We start from the raw sequence: 16,604 nt of genomic DNA, 5'->3' as shown, positions 1-16,604 counted from the left end.
CTAACGAGTGTGGGTGGGCCATGTGCCGAAGGATTTTGAAAAGTACCCGCTATCGATTTACCCAAGTGTGCTAATAGCCAAGCACCTAAGCTACCCGACCGACCAAGCCGGAAGCAAGTTTATTCGTGGACGTCCATACTCGCCCTAATAGCCACCCCTAGTCAAGACTCACTTCTATTCATATATTATAGCATATGTACTTTCAGTATTAAATTAAGTAAACATCCCGGTGAAAAGAGAAGAAAAATCTAAGTAAGAATGAAGCCAAAAAAATTTGATGCAAGAAAATTACATTAAAGAAGGCTGCAATTTAATAGAATTTTAGAACACAAACAAGGCACTCCTCCAACTGTACAAATAACTAAATAAACCGCCGTTTAATGACCGTTAAGATTGACTCAGCCAAAAAACTTAGGATCATAGCCGTTGCTGGAGGTAGCCAAAATATAATAAGCAACAATGTGACCAATTGAACCCCAAGCAAGAACATCAACAATATTAAATCCAACTGGATCATTAGATTTCAACAAACTAACATATTCCTTAGCTCTTGTATCTCCTGCTTCAAAATGGGTCATTCCATTTTGTTCTGGTACTTGTTTTGCAACATTTTCTCTTTGGAAATTGAAGAAAACAAATCTACCCAAGAACAGAGACAGACCAGTGCTTAAGCTGATTACCAAAGATGGGCTCAATTCAGATCTGATTACACCAATTTTGGATGTGGGTTTTTTAGATATGATGGAAGTTTTTGAGGAGACTTTTGAGAGAGAAGTAGAGAAAGAATCAGTGGGTTTGATTTGTCTAAGACCTTGGAAGGATTGAGGAATTTGTTGGTGCTTCTGGATTGTGGGTGTGAAAGTTGGAGTTGAGAATAAAGTTGTAGAAGCCATTATTGAGTTCTTTCTTGGTTTCTCTCTCTAAGATTGTAATTCTAGTTTTTGTAAGTTGAGGGTTTGAGAAAAGAGAGGAATATAGATTTTGTGGAAGAAGAGACTGAGAAGAGGAGAGAGAAAAGAGATGAAGTCGTGAGGTGGAGAATAGAAGTGGAAATTTTTTGATTGGTTTTGGTCAGATTGTGTTTGGATAAGAGATATTAGGATTGAGTTTTTTTCCACATCATATTGGGTACAGTATTGGAATTTATTTGATATTTCTAATAGGGAAGTTGAAAAAGCTCCCCCTGTAGTTGTTATAGGTGTCTCCCCCAAAAGCAAATTTGAGGGAGAGTAATTGTGAGGGGAAGTGGCGCCTTTAACACCAAAATCAAATTTGTTCACCATATTGGAGTTCACCTTATTGGGTTATTTCCAATTTACACCCTGATATATAATTAAAAGTTATTTCCTTTTTGACCCCCTACTATGTGACCAGCTTCCTTTGGCCTCCTGTTTTTCGTAAATTCAAATTTTGTCCCTTTTTATTAACACAGTTAGTTAACTTTACATGTTTGTCGTTGTTATAAAATTGATTTTGTAAATTCAAAATTCCCCCCTTTAGTATTTAGGTTGATTCCCGAAAAAATTTCAATTTATTTAGAACAAACTAGGGGGTCAAAATGAAATTTGTTTTAAAAAGATTGAAGACACCTCATCACTCCTCCATTTCATCACCTCTCTCCTCCACGTCATGTATCTCGCCACTTCATCATCTTCTGGGATAAACGTTGCCGGCCGACCAAAATTTTCGGCGACCTTCAAACTGAACTGTTTTTTATCTTTCTTTCTCTCTCTCTCTAATCTCCCTCTCTACCCTTCCTCTCTATATAGCTCCGGCGAAGGGGGAGCCTTCGCTGGAGAAACCAGAGCTTGGAGGTTTGGTTTCAAAGTAAACCAGATTCGGTCTGGTTTGAAACCTGAATCTTGTTTCAACCAGACCTTCATGGTCTGGTTTCTCCGACGAAGGGCTTACTCCTTCGCCGGAGCTACAGAGAGAGAGGGACTAGAAAGAAAGATTTAGAAAAAAATATTAAGTTTGAAGGTCGTCGGAAATTTTGGCCGACTGACGACCTTCATCGGAGAAGATGATAAGGTGGCGAGGTACATGACGTGGAGGAGAGAGGTGATGAAATGGAGGAGTGATGAGGCGTCTTCATCTTTTTAAAACAAATTCCAATTTTACCCCCTAGTTTGTTCTAAATAAATAGATTTTTTTAAAAGAATCAACCAAAATTTAAAAGGGGGCCAATTTTGAATTTACAAAATCAAATCTATAATAAGAGGCAATCATAAAAACAAAAAGTTAACCATTAAGTTAACTGACGGTGTTAACAAAAGGGAGTCAAATTTGAACCTACGAAAAACTGGGGGTCATAAATGAAGCTGGTCACAAAGTAGGGGGCCCAAAAAAGAAACTGGTTACAAAGTAGGGGGCCAAAAAGGAAATAACTCTATAATTAATTGAAAATTTTGACTTTAATATTTATCGAATATTCCAAAGTAGCTCCAAATCAAAATTGGGTTACTCAACTGTAACAATCATATTCTTTTCTATTTCTTTTCGTAAAAAAAAAACGAGATCCTATCAATTTGTTCAGATGTAGGATAATAAGCTCATGAGCTTGGTTTTACTTCACTGTCGAGAAACGGAAGACTTCGTTAAGTAATTTCTTTTTGTCTCTTTCTTATTCGTCCTTTGCTACTTCCACCACTGCCACCACCACCATCTATTTCTCTTTCCTTTCCTCCCTCTCTCCCTAGGAAACCCCATTGGGTAATTTAAGGATGACAATTGAATTAACATATCGGATTACCACAATGCCCCAAACATACCGAGTTTCGTAAACCTCAGTGACAAATAGTAATTGGATGCAAAATCAAAATCTAAGAGTACGGGACAATGATGAAATTTGTTAATGAAACCACTTTGTCCCTAGTATCAATATAATAAAACAGAAAGAAAAAAAGCTGACTAGGACAAACATCCTTTTGTAATAAAGGATATTGTTTAACAACCCCTAATATTTTTGTTTTCGTATTCCTGGAAGTTTATCTCTTTCAATTTGATTCTTTTACTAGATATTGATTGGACTTAGTCCCCTATTTGTAGTCGCCCGCCATAAATAATCCATCGATTTTTCATAACCTCGGTCATTTAACCAGGATCGATGGTCCAGATAGTAATAAGCCATACCCTTACATTTAGGTCTATTTTTGTTTAGTTTTAATCTAAGTCATTGAACCCCGTCGAACAAAATTTAAAGGATTAGATTGATTGGAAACGTCTCTCTCCCTCATGGACAAAAACTCCATGTGTTTCCTTCTCCATTACTGCACGTAGTCGTTACAACCTCGATTATGACATTAATTTAAAGGTTTTTTAGCTTACCTCCTCGTCACTAACTGGTAATTGAGTTTACTCCCCTCAATAATAGGTAATTGAACTTGCTCCCTTCGATTTACTATTTTTGACAAAAATACAAAGGTTGTGTTTGCGTAGGTGAAATAATTGTGACTATTAAGAGTATTTATTCTTCAACATGATTCGTAGTACTTATTTCACCTTACTTTATTGTTTGATTTTCTCGAAAATATGATTAGTAAAGAATGGTTTTGTTTGTACACAATTTAATTTATGATCACATACCAAACATGTCCTTAGTAATCTTGAGAAAAATCTAAATTTAAGTAGGTAAGCTCAATTATCAATTATTGAAGGGGTAAACTCAATTACTAATTAGTGTTGAGGGGGTTTTCACTATTCTTTCAATAATAGTTCCAAAGGTATATGATTTTTCTTCTTTGTGTTTATTAATTCATTGAAAACCTAATTTTGATCATGTTATTGGAAGCGCCGCTTATAGAATCAGATGAAGATTTACTATGTGATTTGATACACGATCCATCATGTCAGATTTAGAGGTCGAAAGAGATGGTTTAAAAATCTTATAAATCTTTTTACTTGTTGGTTTGGTTAGCTCTAAAGTTGTAGTTACTATTTATTTTGGAAATTATTCATTCTCTATCCTTTACTTTAGGGATGACTTAAAAGGGTAAATCATTCATTCCCCTTCCTGCTTCAACTTACAAGTCCTGCTAAATTCCTGACACTCATGAATATATATAAGATGGGATCAGTGAATTAGTATTTCACGCCGATAAAATATATTTAGAAGGAGAATTTATGTTTGATAGCTATTTGATATGGACATCTGAGCCGAAAATCGTTTTAGTTTTATGTATTTTCTCTACAAAAAATATCATCAAAGATTGAGATTGTTGAAGCAGACTTTAAAATCCATATATTCTGATATTACAACTGATTTCTACAAATGTTACTAAAGATGAATGCCTTCCCAATTATGTTTATATCGCGGTTGAGTATGGCGATATGGAAAACTTGCAGAGACTTGTGGAGTTTAAAGGTTGTTCAATTTTTCAACCAAATAGATTGGGTTACCACACTTTGCAGTGGGGCTTCTCCGAACAATTACTCTGTCAGTCAGAGGTGTATAATTGAGGTTTGTATGCTTAAAATTATAGCTTCTTAATTATCTTTTTTTAGATATTTCAATGAAGAGAGAGAGAGAATCAAATAATAACATGAGATATCAAGTACAAAAAGAACTTGAATAAGGATTTATGATTTCCTTTTTTTTTGCAAAAGATACTCAATTCGTACATGCAATTAGCATTTAGTGGCAAAATGTACTATTGTCTCTTGAATCTATTGATCATTGATATGTTAGACGAGAAATAGGGTCAAGAGAATTTAAAAATATAGAAGTTCTCACTGTTGTTAAAATTTAACGCTACAATATAATCTTACCATGCTTCTAATACGATTATGATCAAAATAAAATAACAACCTTAAACTTATAGTAAACTCCCTTAGATTCAAAGAGATTATAGACAACATAAGCGGACCTGTACCTTTTGATCCATAGCCTTATGTATTGAGTTGATTGGGTTGATATGATCTTCCATTTGGTTCTTCTTATTCTTTGAATTTCTCTTGTGATGAAGGGATGTCATACAAATTAAAGAGCTTGAGAAGAAGTCCAAATGGGGACCATAATCCCTATTTATAGACTTTTAATTCTAATTTGACCCCTCATTAAATTAGAAATCACTTAATGGTCTTTATACGTTTATTCCATGACACTTTGATACCTTTGGTCAATAGTTAACCGTATTAGATCACCATTTGACTTGACCATACTTTAAGATAGACATACACACACCTTTACACATATGTTGGATTTTTCCAACAATCTCCCACTTGGGCCACGTATGTTATATGGAAATGTGTACATCCTTATGAGCTCAAAATGCGCTATCATATATCAGGTATCCCAAACAATTTGGTCTATTAGTTGTCCTTGTATGGGATTAAGGGGGCTTTCGCAACATTCAATCGACACTAAATCCACCAATAGTCACACATATCAACATAACCAAATGACATAGATCAATCATGGACGCGTAGCATGGTAAAATAACTGAATACCTTAGTTTTGCAGAACATATCCAAATGTCAAAATATAGAGCAATATCTGAATAACACCAAACGATATATGTACAAACTCCCACTAAACCTTATTACCGATTAGATATAATGGAGTTTGTCTTGATATGCTCTATAAGAAATCAACTCAATGTCCTTTCTTTCACAACTGAGAGTTTTATGTCGTAGCTCTCATTGTTGCTAATATGAAAAAGATTGCAATGTTATTGTCACAATATAACTTTGTTGGTATTTTAATACTCCAAAATGACCTATTAGTGACAAAACATTGCAAATCTAATCCGTCGTTGGATGTCTTATAAGTTGCTACAAATTATATTACATGACAAAAGAAGCTGCGAGTGTTGGTTTAACACTCTTCCTAACATAACTCTTTCAGCAAATAAATGATTGTATCCTTATAATGATTTTGTAATTATTTGCATCCAATTTAGTTGGAATCAAATGCCTTATGATCTCCTGATAGATCCAACTTCTTAATGTGAGCATAAAATCCTTAATTCTCTGTAAATAACAAAACTTGTTTTGGTTGATTACAATAATCAATACCATAACTAACTACCAGACATGCTAATAAATATTACGATATGCATTTCTTTAACTTTAACATTGCTTTAGATCGTTGATTAAAACTAAATTTATCTTTGTTGTCGACAAAGACGTCTCTTAGGTTAGTGTCTGCTAACCTATATCTTTTCCAAACTTTTTCTATGTAGCTCTTCTAGGGTAATCTAAGAAAATCCTAGAATGACTTTGGTGTATCTAGATCCCTAATACATATCAAACCAAACCAAAACAATTTTAAATTCTTTGATGCAGAATTCAAAATTTCGAGCCATATTTCCATATTTGGTAGTTAAATCCAAGATATATTACTTTACTCCCACTGAAATCGTGATACTTACAATTTTCAACATCTATCTCAAAACCAAATGAGACTACAACTTGATGAAACTTGTAATACCACTCACACGAATCTTGTTTGAGCCCATAGATAGATTCATTTAATTTGCAAACTACATTCTTCGGGCCACCAAACACAAAATCTTTTGGTTGCATATATATCGCTTCGTCAATGTCTCCATTGAGAAACGCCGTTTTAACATCTATCTAATGTCACTCGACATCGAAATGTGCAACAAGTGCCATAATAGTCCTGAAAGAGTCTTTCTAAGAAACTGAAGAGAAAATCTCTTTATAGTATACGCCTGGCTTTTGAGTGAAGTCTTTAGCCACAAGACGAGCCTTATATCTTTACACATTACCTTTCGAATCCGTTTTGGTTTAAAAATTCGTAAGCAACCAATGGGTTTCTTACCTTCAGGTAATAAGACAAGATCCCAAACCTCATTGTCTTGCATAGATTTGTACTCTTTATTCATGGCGTTAATTCATTTTTCAGAGTTAGAATGTTACATGGCTTGACGAAAGTTGATTGGATCATCTTCCGTCAATCCACTAGTGTCCTCATGTTCTTAGAGATATACTATGTAATCACCAAAAATAACACATCTTTCGTCAAACCACTGGTGTCCTCATGTTCAGAGTTAGAATGTTGCATGATTTTCCCCAAATCAAGACGATGTTCTGGCGAAGGGAAACCCTTCGCCGAAATTGTGAAGGAGCTGAAGGGAGGGAGGAGAGAGAGAAAAGAAGAGAGGGAGAGAGAAATGGAAGAGAATGGAGAGAAGATAGAGAGAGAATGGAGGTTGGGGAAGAAGGAGAAGATAAAAATAAAAATAAAAAATTGAGGTCGCCGAAAATGTCTCCGGCCGTTGACCTTCTTCCGCCGTGACTTTCTCCGACGACATCTTATGTTGAAGAAGGTGATGTGGAGGTCGTGAAGTGAGGTGGACAAAGAGAAAATAAAGAATTAAATTACAGAATTTTCATGAAGGTATAAAGAGCCTTAGAAAAAATTTGGGGGGCAAACAGGAAGTTGGGGCCAAATCGAACTGCCAGACATTTATGGGGGCCAGATGGTGAATTTGTCACAAATTGGGGGCCAAAACGAAATTACCCCCTCTTATTTTTGTAGTTATTTCTTTTTATTCCACAACTTTTTTCGTAAAATTTTAGTGTTCTTTCTGTTTTGGAGAAAAATGGCGGGATACAATAAACATTTGTATTAGCTCATCAAGATAATAATCTATACAACAACTTTCTTCGTGTCAGATGTTTTGTCTAAGACTATTTAAGCGTATAACAAGTACCCAAAACAAGACGATAATCCAGGTCAAAGAGAATCCACAAATCTAACATAGAGAAAGGAAGTTGAAGTGCAAGGGCAGAGAATGTGAAGTGGAAGAGAGGGAATGAGGTGGATGAAAAAAAAACACAAGGTAACTCGAAAAATGACCGATTGTCACAAAGAGAGGCCAAAATAGTCAACTGTTGGTAAATTGGATGCCAAAACAAAATTAAATCAAACAATTACATTGATATTTTTAATATATTCCATTTCGCAACAATACTTGTAATCTTCATAATTACTTTAATTTCTCTATCTATTTTCTTCAGTTTTTTTTATGAGCTTGTCATACAATCACACGTAAAAAAAACAATTTTTTTCGTCTTAAAGTAAAATTATTTGGAGTTTCTAATTCGGTCTATCTAGATAATGTGTCACGTAAATATCATCATGACGAAGGCAAGGGTCATACCTAGTTCTTACAAAAATACAAATAAAGCCCTAGCTAAGAAAAAAAGACATGATCAAATTTCCTACCGAAGGAGAATAACAAGAAAAAGACAAAGTAAAAATGGTAACTGAAATATGAACATAAACACGCGCAAAACTAATTAACCATATAGAAACTAGTTTACTATGTTTATATCCTGCAGTGCCAGAAAGCAAGCAGCTTACTTTTGTCCTTCATCTCTCTCTTTCTCTCTCTAAAACATTTACCACAACACAAATGCATTTATAGTTTATCTGTACATAACCTCTCCTTTTATACACCATTAGGGATAATAACCCCGGCCAACTCTCCTCCCATAAAGGAAAACATTCACCATTATTCAAGACAGAACGCGAGAAAAATAATGAGCGGAACCAGAACATATATCATCTCCTTCCGAATTGAGGTCCGGTTTGATACTTAGGACCTCGAGATATCTCATGGTGGTTTGTAGAGTACGTCATATTAAAGAGTCAATGTAGGAGTAGTTATGGCACCTGCCATACTCGAGGAGGCTACCATAGGTTCGATCCCATACTCCAATAAAAAGCGATTCTGTATCTGGGCTGAAAGAAATACCTGATATCTCGCCAAAAAAGTCAATTTCCTGCTGCTTCACAAACCCGTTCTTTACATCATACACATGCACAAAATCAGCAGGCTCTGCTGTTGCCATGAACTGCCCATCTGATGAGAACCGGATTGATCGAGCAGCTCCAAGGTTGCCTTTGAGGACAGCTACTGATTTGGAAAGGTTCCGGATGTCCCAAACACGGCAAGTCTTATCTTGGTTTCCGGTGGCAAAGGTAGAACCATCTGGGTGCCATGCTGATGCAAATGAAAAATCTAAGTGCCCACATAGGGGAGCAATGGTCTGCACAGGTAAGATCGAATGTCAGGAGCCCCCACAACTTAATAACACAGTATCAGGACAAGTAGGGTTGCATATAAGTGGTTGATCACCTAGTGAAGCATTCTAAAGCAATGCCCTCCTGAAAGTGCCAGAGAGGACAATATCTAGCATTACAGAAGTCTGATTCCTCACAACTTTTTATTATTTGTTATTGGGATTTTATAAGTATAAAAGTTAACATATGCAAACACAAAAGAAAAGTGGGAGATAATTACAAACCTTTCCACTTTGAGAATCCACCAGTAATCCATCTGGGTTGTCTCCAACAATGACGATTAGTTTACCATCAGGACTTAAAGAAGTATGCTGCACAAAGAGAACCAATATATATTGACATTGCAAATGAAAAGAATGTGGAGCAATACTTTTCCGACTATAAGAAATATTATTGAAATCATAAACAAAAGATACTTGATGAAGGCAATAATAATGGTTTGGGTTTAGGTTTAGATTTAGGGAGCACCATATACATAGAGCAGATGCAAAAATTGTCTTTAAGATGGTGGACCTGTCTATTTAATGAACTCTACCCGTCAAAGAATGAAAAACATATATCTAAGTTCAACTTAATCAGACAAAAAGATATAAAGCAAAAGTGCAAAACTGAAGCTCTTTTGTGACAATCTATGAAAGAACTAAGCTACGCAATGACTAAACCCCGCAAGTATCCAAAATCTCTTGGAGTTGGCACCCGAACAATAACCTTTACAGATAAAGGAATATTCAACATTGATGAAAATAACATAAGAGCAGAAGAAGTTGGCAATTGGCGTGAAAAATCTTATGTAAAGTCGGTGGTTCACATCTATAAATAGATCCATGGGTTGATTTTCAGTGAAGATCATCTCCTAAGCATCTAGAGATTCTTCACAAAAACCATCTTCTAGAAATCTTGACCACTTCAAAGGATCAAAACTTAACACAATTCCAAAAACTTAAGTTTCATTTTTCAACCACTTTTAAGAAGATCAGAAAGAATTCCATAAGCCAAAAAAAAGACCCATAGCCTCTAATATTCTCAGTTGCTCTGTCAGTCTATTTTACAGAAAGAGACAACCAGAAACTTCTGCAATGCAAGGATGAAGTACAAAAGAAGTAACTAATTCAGCACTGCGAACTGCTTTGTAAATGAAGTCTTAGAAAGAAACAGCAACTAATCATACTGAACTCACATTTACTGGCCAAGGAAACCGGAAATGTTTGGAAAGATGAAATCTTTCCATATCAAAGTCTCTAACTCCACAGTCATTGTTTGAAGCCGTAAAATGAACAGCGCCACTGAATGAAACAGTGAGTTAAGTTAGCATTGTAAATATGCGAGAAATCGAGAATTATCCAATAGAAGAAAGAAAACTACATACCTTGGGCTGTTATAAATGTCGACAGCATTCGTGATTGCATTATCATCGTGAGTTGTTCTTGAACAAAAGCTAACTCCTGGTCTATCCAAATACTGCAGTTTTACAAGAAAGTAAATATTAAGCTTTAAGCCATTCTTTGCCTGTTCGTGTAACTAAAAGAACAAAATTTCAGGAATATGAAGTTACTTTGCAAATAAGTTCTCCCTGAAATCCCCCAGCAACTAGCAAGTTATCTTTAACAGCCAGTGTACTAACTTGGGTCTGAGTAAATCCTTCTAACAGACTTCCAGGATGTTTCTACACAGAGAACATAACTGTTAGTTCAACTCCAGAATGATCCATTGAGGAAAGCTTTAGCTAGCTAAAGCTCTAAGAACAAAGAAAGCAAATAGAAATCTGGAGAAAATGTGAACCTCGGACGGGGCTACATGTCCTGAAACATTGAGGACTTCCGACTTATTGCAGGTTAACGAGGACCAATGAATAACAGAGAAGTGTGACATGAGGTAGACATCATGCTTTGACGTAGCCCACACTAAATTCCTCAGCTGCAGAGTCAAACAGAAAAATGTAAGCTCAGAAAATATCCAGAGATAAACAGCAAATGCAAGAAACATGTCACTTCAAGAAAGGTCACGGCAGTAATCCAATAAATGTTCCCAGATGAAGTGCTGATGAGTCTATCAAAGTCCATGTACAAAGTTTTTTTTATTACAGAAAGCCACACATGATAATGTTTAGTAAATAACTCCTAAATCTAAACGTAATATCAAAGCGTACTGCTCAAAAGTCAAATTTAACACAGAGGAGAAGATCTTTTTTTCAACGATTCGATTGACTCGAGAAAAAACCATACAGGAGCTTAGGGTCCTACGAAATGTGGAGCCTAATGTGCAGAGTGAAGTCTGCAACAACTTAAAAACAATAACAATGTGTGGATCATAGCCTCCCAAGAGAGTAAGAGACTGAGAAATCTACAGAAGAAAATCTTTTTTGCCCATTGAAGTTGTCTGCTCTACTGTGATAAAGGATCTTGGTATTAAGAATGGTTGTTTGCAGTTAACTTCTTTGTTTCTGAAGTTTTTTTAGTTGCAGTCCTTACAGATTTGCCCTTAAAACAGCATGGAACTTAGTTTCCAGATATTGTTTCCTTTGGGAGGTTAAGTTAGAAACTTAATATATATTCAACAGCATGATATGGCCTAAGACTCCCTTCACCTCGTCAGAATATCACCTATTTCAAGATGGCCAAAAATATGTCTGTTATTAATCCTAAACTCTACAACTTAAGAACAAAAGGAAGTAAGTAAAGCTCTTTATCTCAATAATGTTTGAGTAAGAGAACCATCTTATGGACGCAACTAAACAACAATATATCTGGAAGGCCAGAAATATAGCTTCATAGAGGAAAAAGTAAATCTCTTTCTATGGTGTATCTAAAATGTTCCGTTTAATTTCTTTAACTAATCATATTCGCTTTAATGAAAGAGGCACTATTACCATCCTTTTTATGAGCTCTACTTTCTTCCATTTGCTTAATCCATTTGGTATATCAAGTTTTCATACATGATAACATTTGGTAAATAACTTTCACCTTCTAAAGATCTACTTTGAAAAACTTAGTACAATCCCGATCATATCTCAAACTGTCACTTTCTCCACACTAGTATCATGTAACATCAAATCAACATAACAATGGCATGCGTACGTGTTTGTGGTGAATACGGTTATAGGGTATCGGACATAGGGAGTTGGAAAAGCCGAAAGCAGGTACACAATCACCCACAAACACATAAACACACAACACACACACGCACACAGACTCGCACATGCACACGCGTATATATTCATTTTCTAACTTATAGATCCTTATTCTCAAATATTTTTCTTTAATATCAAACATTTTTACAAACCTGCATGATTAACTCTGACTCCTATTTCATGGTTTTAACATGATCTTCAAGTAGACACAAGATACACATACAAAATCTCACATTATTATGTGGAAGTTTCCGGAACACCGGAAGCATGTTCACGTCTTTACATGTCCTATACAGTAAAAATACTAAAACGAAGAGCTCATGTTACATAACATTTAGCAATATCACTTAATGAGTTAATGTAACATATCTCTCATACTACATAAACAATAACCGATATTGATAAGTAATCTTACTTTATATATCCTCCATGTTAGTCCCATTCTTGTGAAACAATACAAGAAAGTTAATTCTTGAATTTGTGATATATTAGATAAAATGCATGTGGATGCTGCCCATATTAATCATAAAAAGCACATTATTTCACCAGTTTATGAAAACTATTATCTTGCCTGAAAATGAAGGATTGTTGACTTTACGGATCTTGTGTTCCGCCGAAACTCATAAAAATTTCCACCCTTCTGTGTAGGCATGCATTCCTAGACAAAGAAAAAGGAGCAAATAGAAAATGATCATTAGCTCTATTAGGCTCTGAATATAGTCTACAGAAAAGGAAATATGTATACCTTCTCTGACCCCTCGCCTGAATCTGGAATATTTTCGTAATTTTTGTATTGCTCTAATCTTGTCTGTCTGTATTTCTCCCTGGTGATGCTTAGTCTATCCCAAGGAATTCCTTGGATGTCTTTTCCTTTCCTTGCTTGAGCAGAAGATGTATCAGTTATCTTATTGTCCTGCAGCCAAAAGATTGCTCTTAAAGTAAGTATTTTCTTATTTCCGGAGTAATGCAAATGATCCAAGAAAGAAGCTTTATATTTCGATTAATAGTGAGTTAAAGGTTGACAAAATCCAGCTTAGATTTTATTTTAAATAAAGACTGACCAATTGCTCATCTTCGTCATCTTCCGACTCAGATTCACCCAAACCTCTACCACGGAATTCTTCATCCATCTCGTCGTCTACATCAGCCATTTCATAGTCATCAGCCATATAGTCCATATCATCACCCTGGTATTGAGACATGTTTCTCTCAAGAACTATGCCTATAAAAAGTTGAGCAATAAAAAAAAATGAAGTCAACTAAACTTTTATAATCGATGATGTACAAAACATCAAGAAACAACTTAACAATCAATAGTAACTGATAGTCTAGCATTTATATGGAGTAGTCCACTACTTTAGAGTTTAGATTTCTTATCACTTGGATGTCTGTGATGACTAACATTCCAAAACCCTAGCATTATGTGAATATAGAACAATGAACCACAATGAACCTATACCAATAATATTGAATCTTCGGAGGCTCGAGCACAAAACCTTATAATTAAAAGGCGAACAAACATATAAAAGATGATAGTGATAAAGAGGCCTTTGTATCTTAAACCCTAGGACTAAGAGAGGGAAAAAATCACTGTAAAAGAAATGGCTTTACAAACACTAAACCCAAATTATTCAATAAGGCAAACACAAAAAAGACTAAAATGACGACAAGCTAAAGAAATGGTAGCTGTAAGCAATTAAAAACAATAAAAGGACTTTAATTAGAGGAAAATTCTAAAATTCTAGCACAATAACCAGATCTTTCAATTAGTGACAAAAAGTAAATACATTCATCAAAATTAAGTGAACACCATGACAACGCTACGAGTTTTATACCTAAAGTTCCGATCTTTTTACACAGAATCGAAGAAATTTCGTGAAACAATGGTTATAACTCAAACCCTAATTGATGAGAGGGTGAATATTAAGAAGGTAATCTGACCTACTAGAATAAGAGGGAGAAAATCCGAATCAAAGTTGACTGATCTTCGTAATCGACTGTGATCTAAGGTAACCGAGTTTAGATCGGATGGTTCAGAAAGGAGATCGAGAAGAAAGGGGTTTGGTAAAAATGGATGGAGAAGAAGATGAGTATCTCTGTTTTCTTTTTTTCGTTCAGAAGGACGGTCCTTGATCAAATAAGTGAAAGCAAATGTGGATAAAATTTGCAAATGAAAATTATGTTGAAGACCTTTTACTTAGGGTTAATTACAATAGGTTCCCTACTTTTGGCAAAGTGGAAGGTTTAGCCCTCCATATTTGTCCAACATTTAGATATAGCCCCCAAATCTCTTTTATGTTAGTTAACTTTAACAGTCAGCTATAATTTTTCCTTTCTTTCAGATGTTTTCTCTCTTTCTTCTCATTCTGAATCCCTATCGTTTCTGTATGCGTAGAACTTCGTTAAAAAAAGAAGTATGTATTGTATGGGCCAAAATCTGTCATCAAGAACACCCCAAAAAATCCACGATTAATGGGACTATGTAATGACCAAACCCATGAACTAAATGGAAATTGGGTCCGACCCATCCTTTTTCGGACACCAGCAACATTAAAATGCGCAAGGCGAAAAATCCAGCCTTGAGTAAAAGAGGTAAATCCTCACTTCCTCAGCGCCTCCCTCTGTATATTCGTTGAGGAGAGGTTACTGTCATTCAAGATGACAATATCTCGAATATATCCGTTAGGGGGTTACAGAAATCCGTATTTATGGTGGCAGCTTTATACGTTACCACATTAAAGATGACAGCTCATCGCCAAGTTATAGTCGACCACAGACACTACAAAATGGCTGAGGAAAGAGTCATAGGATAACCCTATTATCGACAACAACATCTGATCATCGACAAACACATCGAATTATCACCTACTACATCTGGTTATCGACTAAAAAAATCCAATTCTCGTATAGTCTTGCTCTTTTGTATAGCTTCGTTCTTTCACATAATCCTGTTTTTCTCTAGTCCAAGCATCATCATGGTCATATACTTGGAGGAAGTAAGCACCCATTTTATCTCTCCTAGAAAAGACAAGTACAAGACCTCACCTTGAGGAAACAAGCATATACTTTCTCCTGAAAGTACAAGTACAGGACCTTATCAAGGGTCTACTTTATCAAGGGTCTACCTACTTTATCTCTTTAGGAGGTCGCTTACTTTATCAAGGGTTTGTCTACTTTATCTCTCTGAGAGGTCAGAACGTTTTCTACATTACCCACGAATTATCTACAGGGGATACAAGGTCAGACCCATAAAGCTTCAAACTTTATTTATGTTATATACCCCTGAACGAGACAGATCTCACCAGGGATGCCTTATTCAGCGACAAACTTTATAAACTGTCATATTCTTTCTCCAAGCAAGTCAGTCTAACCCGTAGAGATCGAGCTCCGACCACTCTACGAGTCGTGTCATACTCTGACCACCCCCCCTCGACGGTAACATTCCAGGATATCACTCACCTGTTCATTACTTTACTTGCAAGCTTACTGACTTAACCGTCGAAGTCCCTTTGGTCGGCTCCATCCCAGTGTCCCAAAGATTTTACGATCACGTGTGCTTCGTTTCTTGTCACAGGTTAGGCCTAAAGACATTGTCGGTGCCCATAAAAATATTAATAGGTGAAGGTCTAACTTCCGGTCAACGACCCAGTCCGGCTGACTTTTTGACCCACGATTTCAGCCATCACAGTTTGGCGATAGAAGGAGGGCCCCGACAACTAATTACTGAGCTTCCCCGATGGCGCAAAATCTGACCATTACTTCACTTGACGTAGCATCCCGACTTGCACTATTGATAACTCAGATGCAAGAGAACACACAATGATTTAGAGCCTTATAGAGGAGAACGTCCAGGTCAAAGCCGATGATCAATTGTTCCAAGAGAAAATCATGGAGTTATCAGTGGTCTTACCATCTCGAGGACCCGTTGCTCGTACGCAGACTGGGGCGAACCCTAAAACTATTCTGGAAGGACCTCTGAAGCAAGAGACATGCCTAACCAACCAATCTTTTGTTCAGCAACTCTGGGACAACCAAACAGGACATAATCGGGTGAGTCTTTAAATCGGGCAATCATTCAACTAGACTTGGATGTCAACCAACATCCAACAATGTAGACCATGGCTGCTTTTCTATCCTCTGCTCTTCCTCCTTTATATACTAAGCCTACATTACAAACTAATGGGACTTACAACCTTATTTTCTTAAAGATAATACTTTAGAGCAGAGCTTGACAAAAAAGGCTAGCAGACTTAGAGGCCCTTCTTACACGCATACCTGGGGTCCCGACTCCATTTAAAAAGAGTTTGCCCCAAAGTTATGCTGACTCGCCCTTCGTAGATCCATCACTCTTGTTGAATGCCTAGGAAGTTTACCTTTTCGAATATGTAGATGTACGACAATACGTCTGACCCTGCTGACCAC

The 16,604-nt window shown here is 36.2% G+C and overlaps 2 protein-coding genes across 5 annotated transcripts; both read right to left on the bottom strand.

Annotated features, from left to right (window-relative positions):
• Positions 1–273: 273 nt before the first annotated feature.
• PSAG (photosystem I subunit G) lies at positions 274–1,008 on the bottom strand. Its single transcript, XM_086667205.1, has one exon. It carries the CDS (start codon positions 891–893, stop codon positions 399–401), a length of 495 nt encoding a protein of 164 aa, XP_086523331.1. The 5' UTR covers positions 894–1,008; the 3' UTR covers positions 274–398.
• Positions 1,009–8,243: 7,235 nt separating this feature from the next.
• LOC147549279 (putative WD repeat-containing protein C2A9.03) lies at positions 8,244–14,357 on the bottom strand. 4 transcript variants are annotated; one of them, XM_086666742.1, is made up of 10 exons: positions 14,124–14,357; positions 13,244–13,404; positions 12,928–13,095; positions 12,754–12,840; positions 10,835–10,969; positions 10,608–10,718; positions 10,422–10,513; positions 10,233–10,338; positions 9,280–9,366; positions 8,244–9,021 (listed from the first exon to the last, which is right to left on the bottom strand). In XM_086666742.1, the coding sequence occupies exons 2-10, from the start codon at positions 13,382–13,384 to the stop codon at positions 8,608–8,610; spliced, it is 1,341 nt and encodes a 446-aa protein (XP_086522868.1). In that variant the 5' UTR covers positions 13,385–13,404; positions 14,124–14,357; the 3' UTR covers positions 8,244–8,607. The 4 variants fall into 4 exon arrangements, with proteins under 4 accessions (XP_086522868.1, XP_086522869.1, XP_086522871.1 ...); XM_086666743.1 differs by having other exon boundaries at positions 14,018–14,317; XM_086666745.1 differs by having other exon boundaries at positions 13,244–13,369; positions 14,018–14,317.
• Positions 14,358–16,604: the final 2,247 nt, after the last annotated feature.

This window comes from Eschscholzia californica, unplaced genomic scaffold (assembly GCF_041429995.1).
Source record: "Eschscholzia californica isolate CP2 unplaced genomic scaffold, dmEscCali1.0.p SCAF_3, whole genome shotgun sequence".
In the NCBI taxonomy this organism is placed as follows: Eukaryota; Viridiplantae; Streptophyta; class Magnoliopsida; order Ranunculales; family Papaveraceae; genus Eschscholzia; species Eschscholzia californica.
Note: the sequence above shows the minus strand (reverse complement) of the source record. Positions and strands in the feature narration are given on the sequence as shown.

Coding starts and splice junctions, on each gene's coding strand:
- LOC147549279 (XM_086666742.1), bottom strand. CDS start 13,384: ATGTCTCAATACCAGGGTGATGATATGGACTATATGGCTGATGACTAT. Junction 10,514..10,607: donor AGGGAGAACTTATTTGCAAA/GTAACTTCATAT, acceptor GTAAAACTGCAG/TATTTGGATAGACCAGGAGT. Junction 10,339..10,421: donor GACATTTATAACAGCCCAAG/GTATGTAGTTTT, acceptor TGTTTCATTCAG/TGGCGCTGTTCATTTTACGG.
- PSAG (XM_086667205.1), bottom strand. CDS start 893: ATGGCTTCTACAACTTTATTCTCAACTCCAACTTTCACACCCACAATC.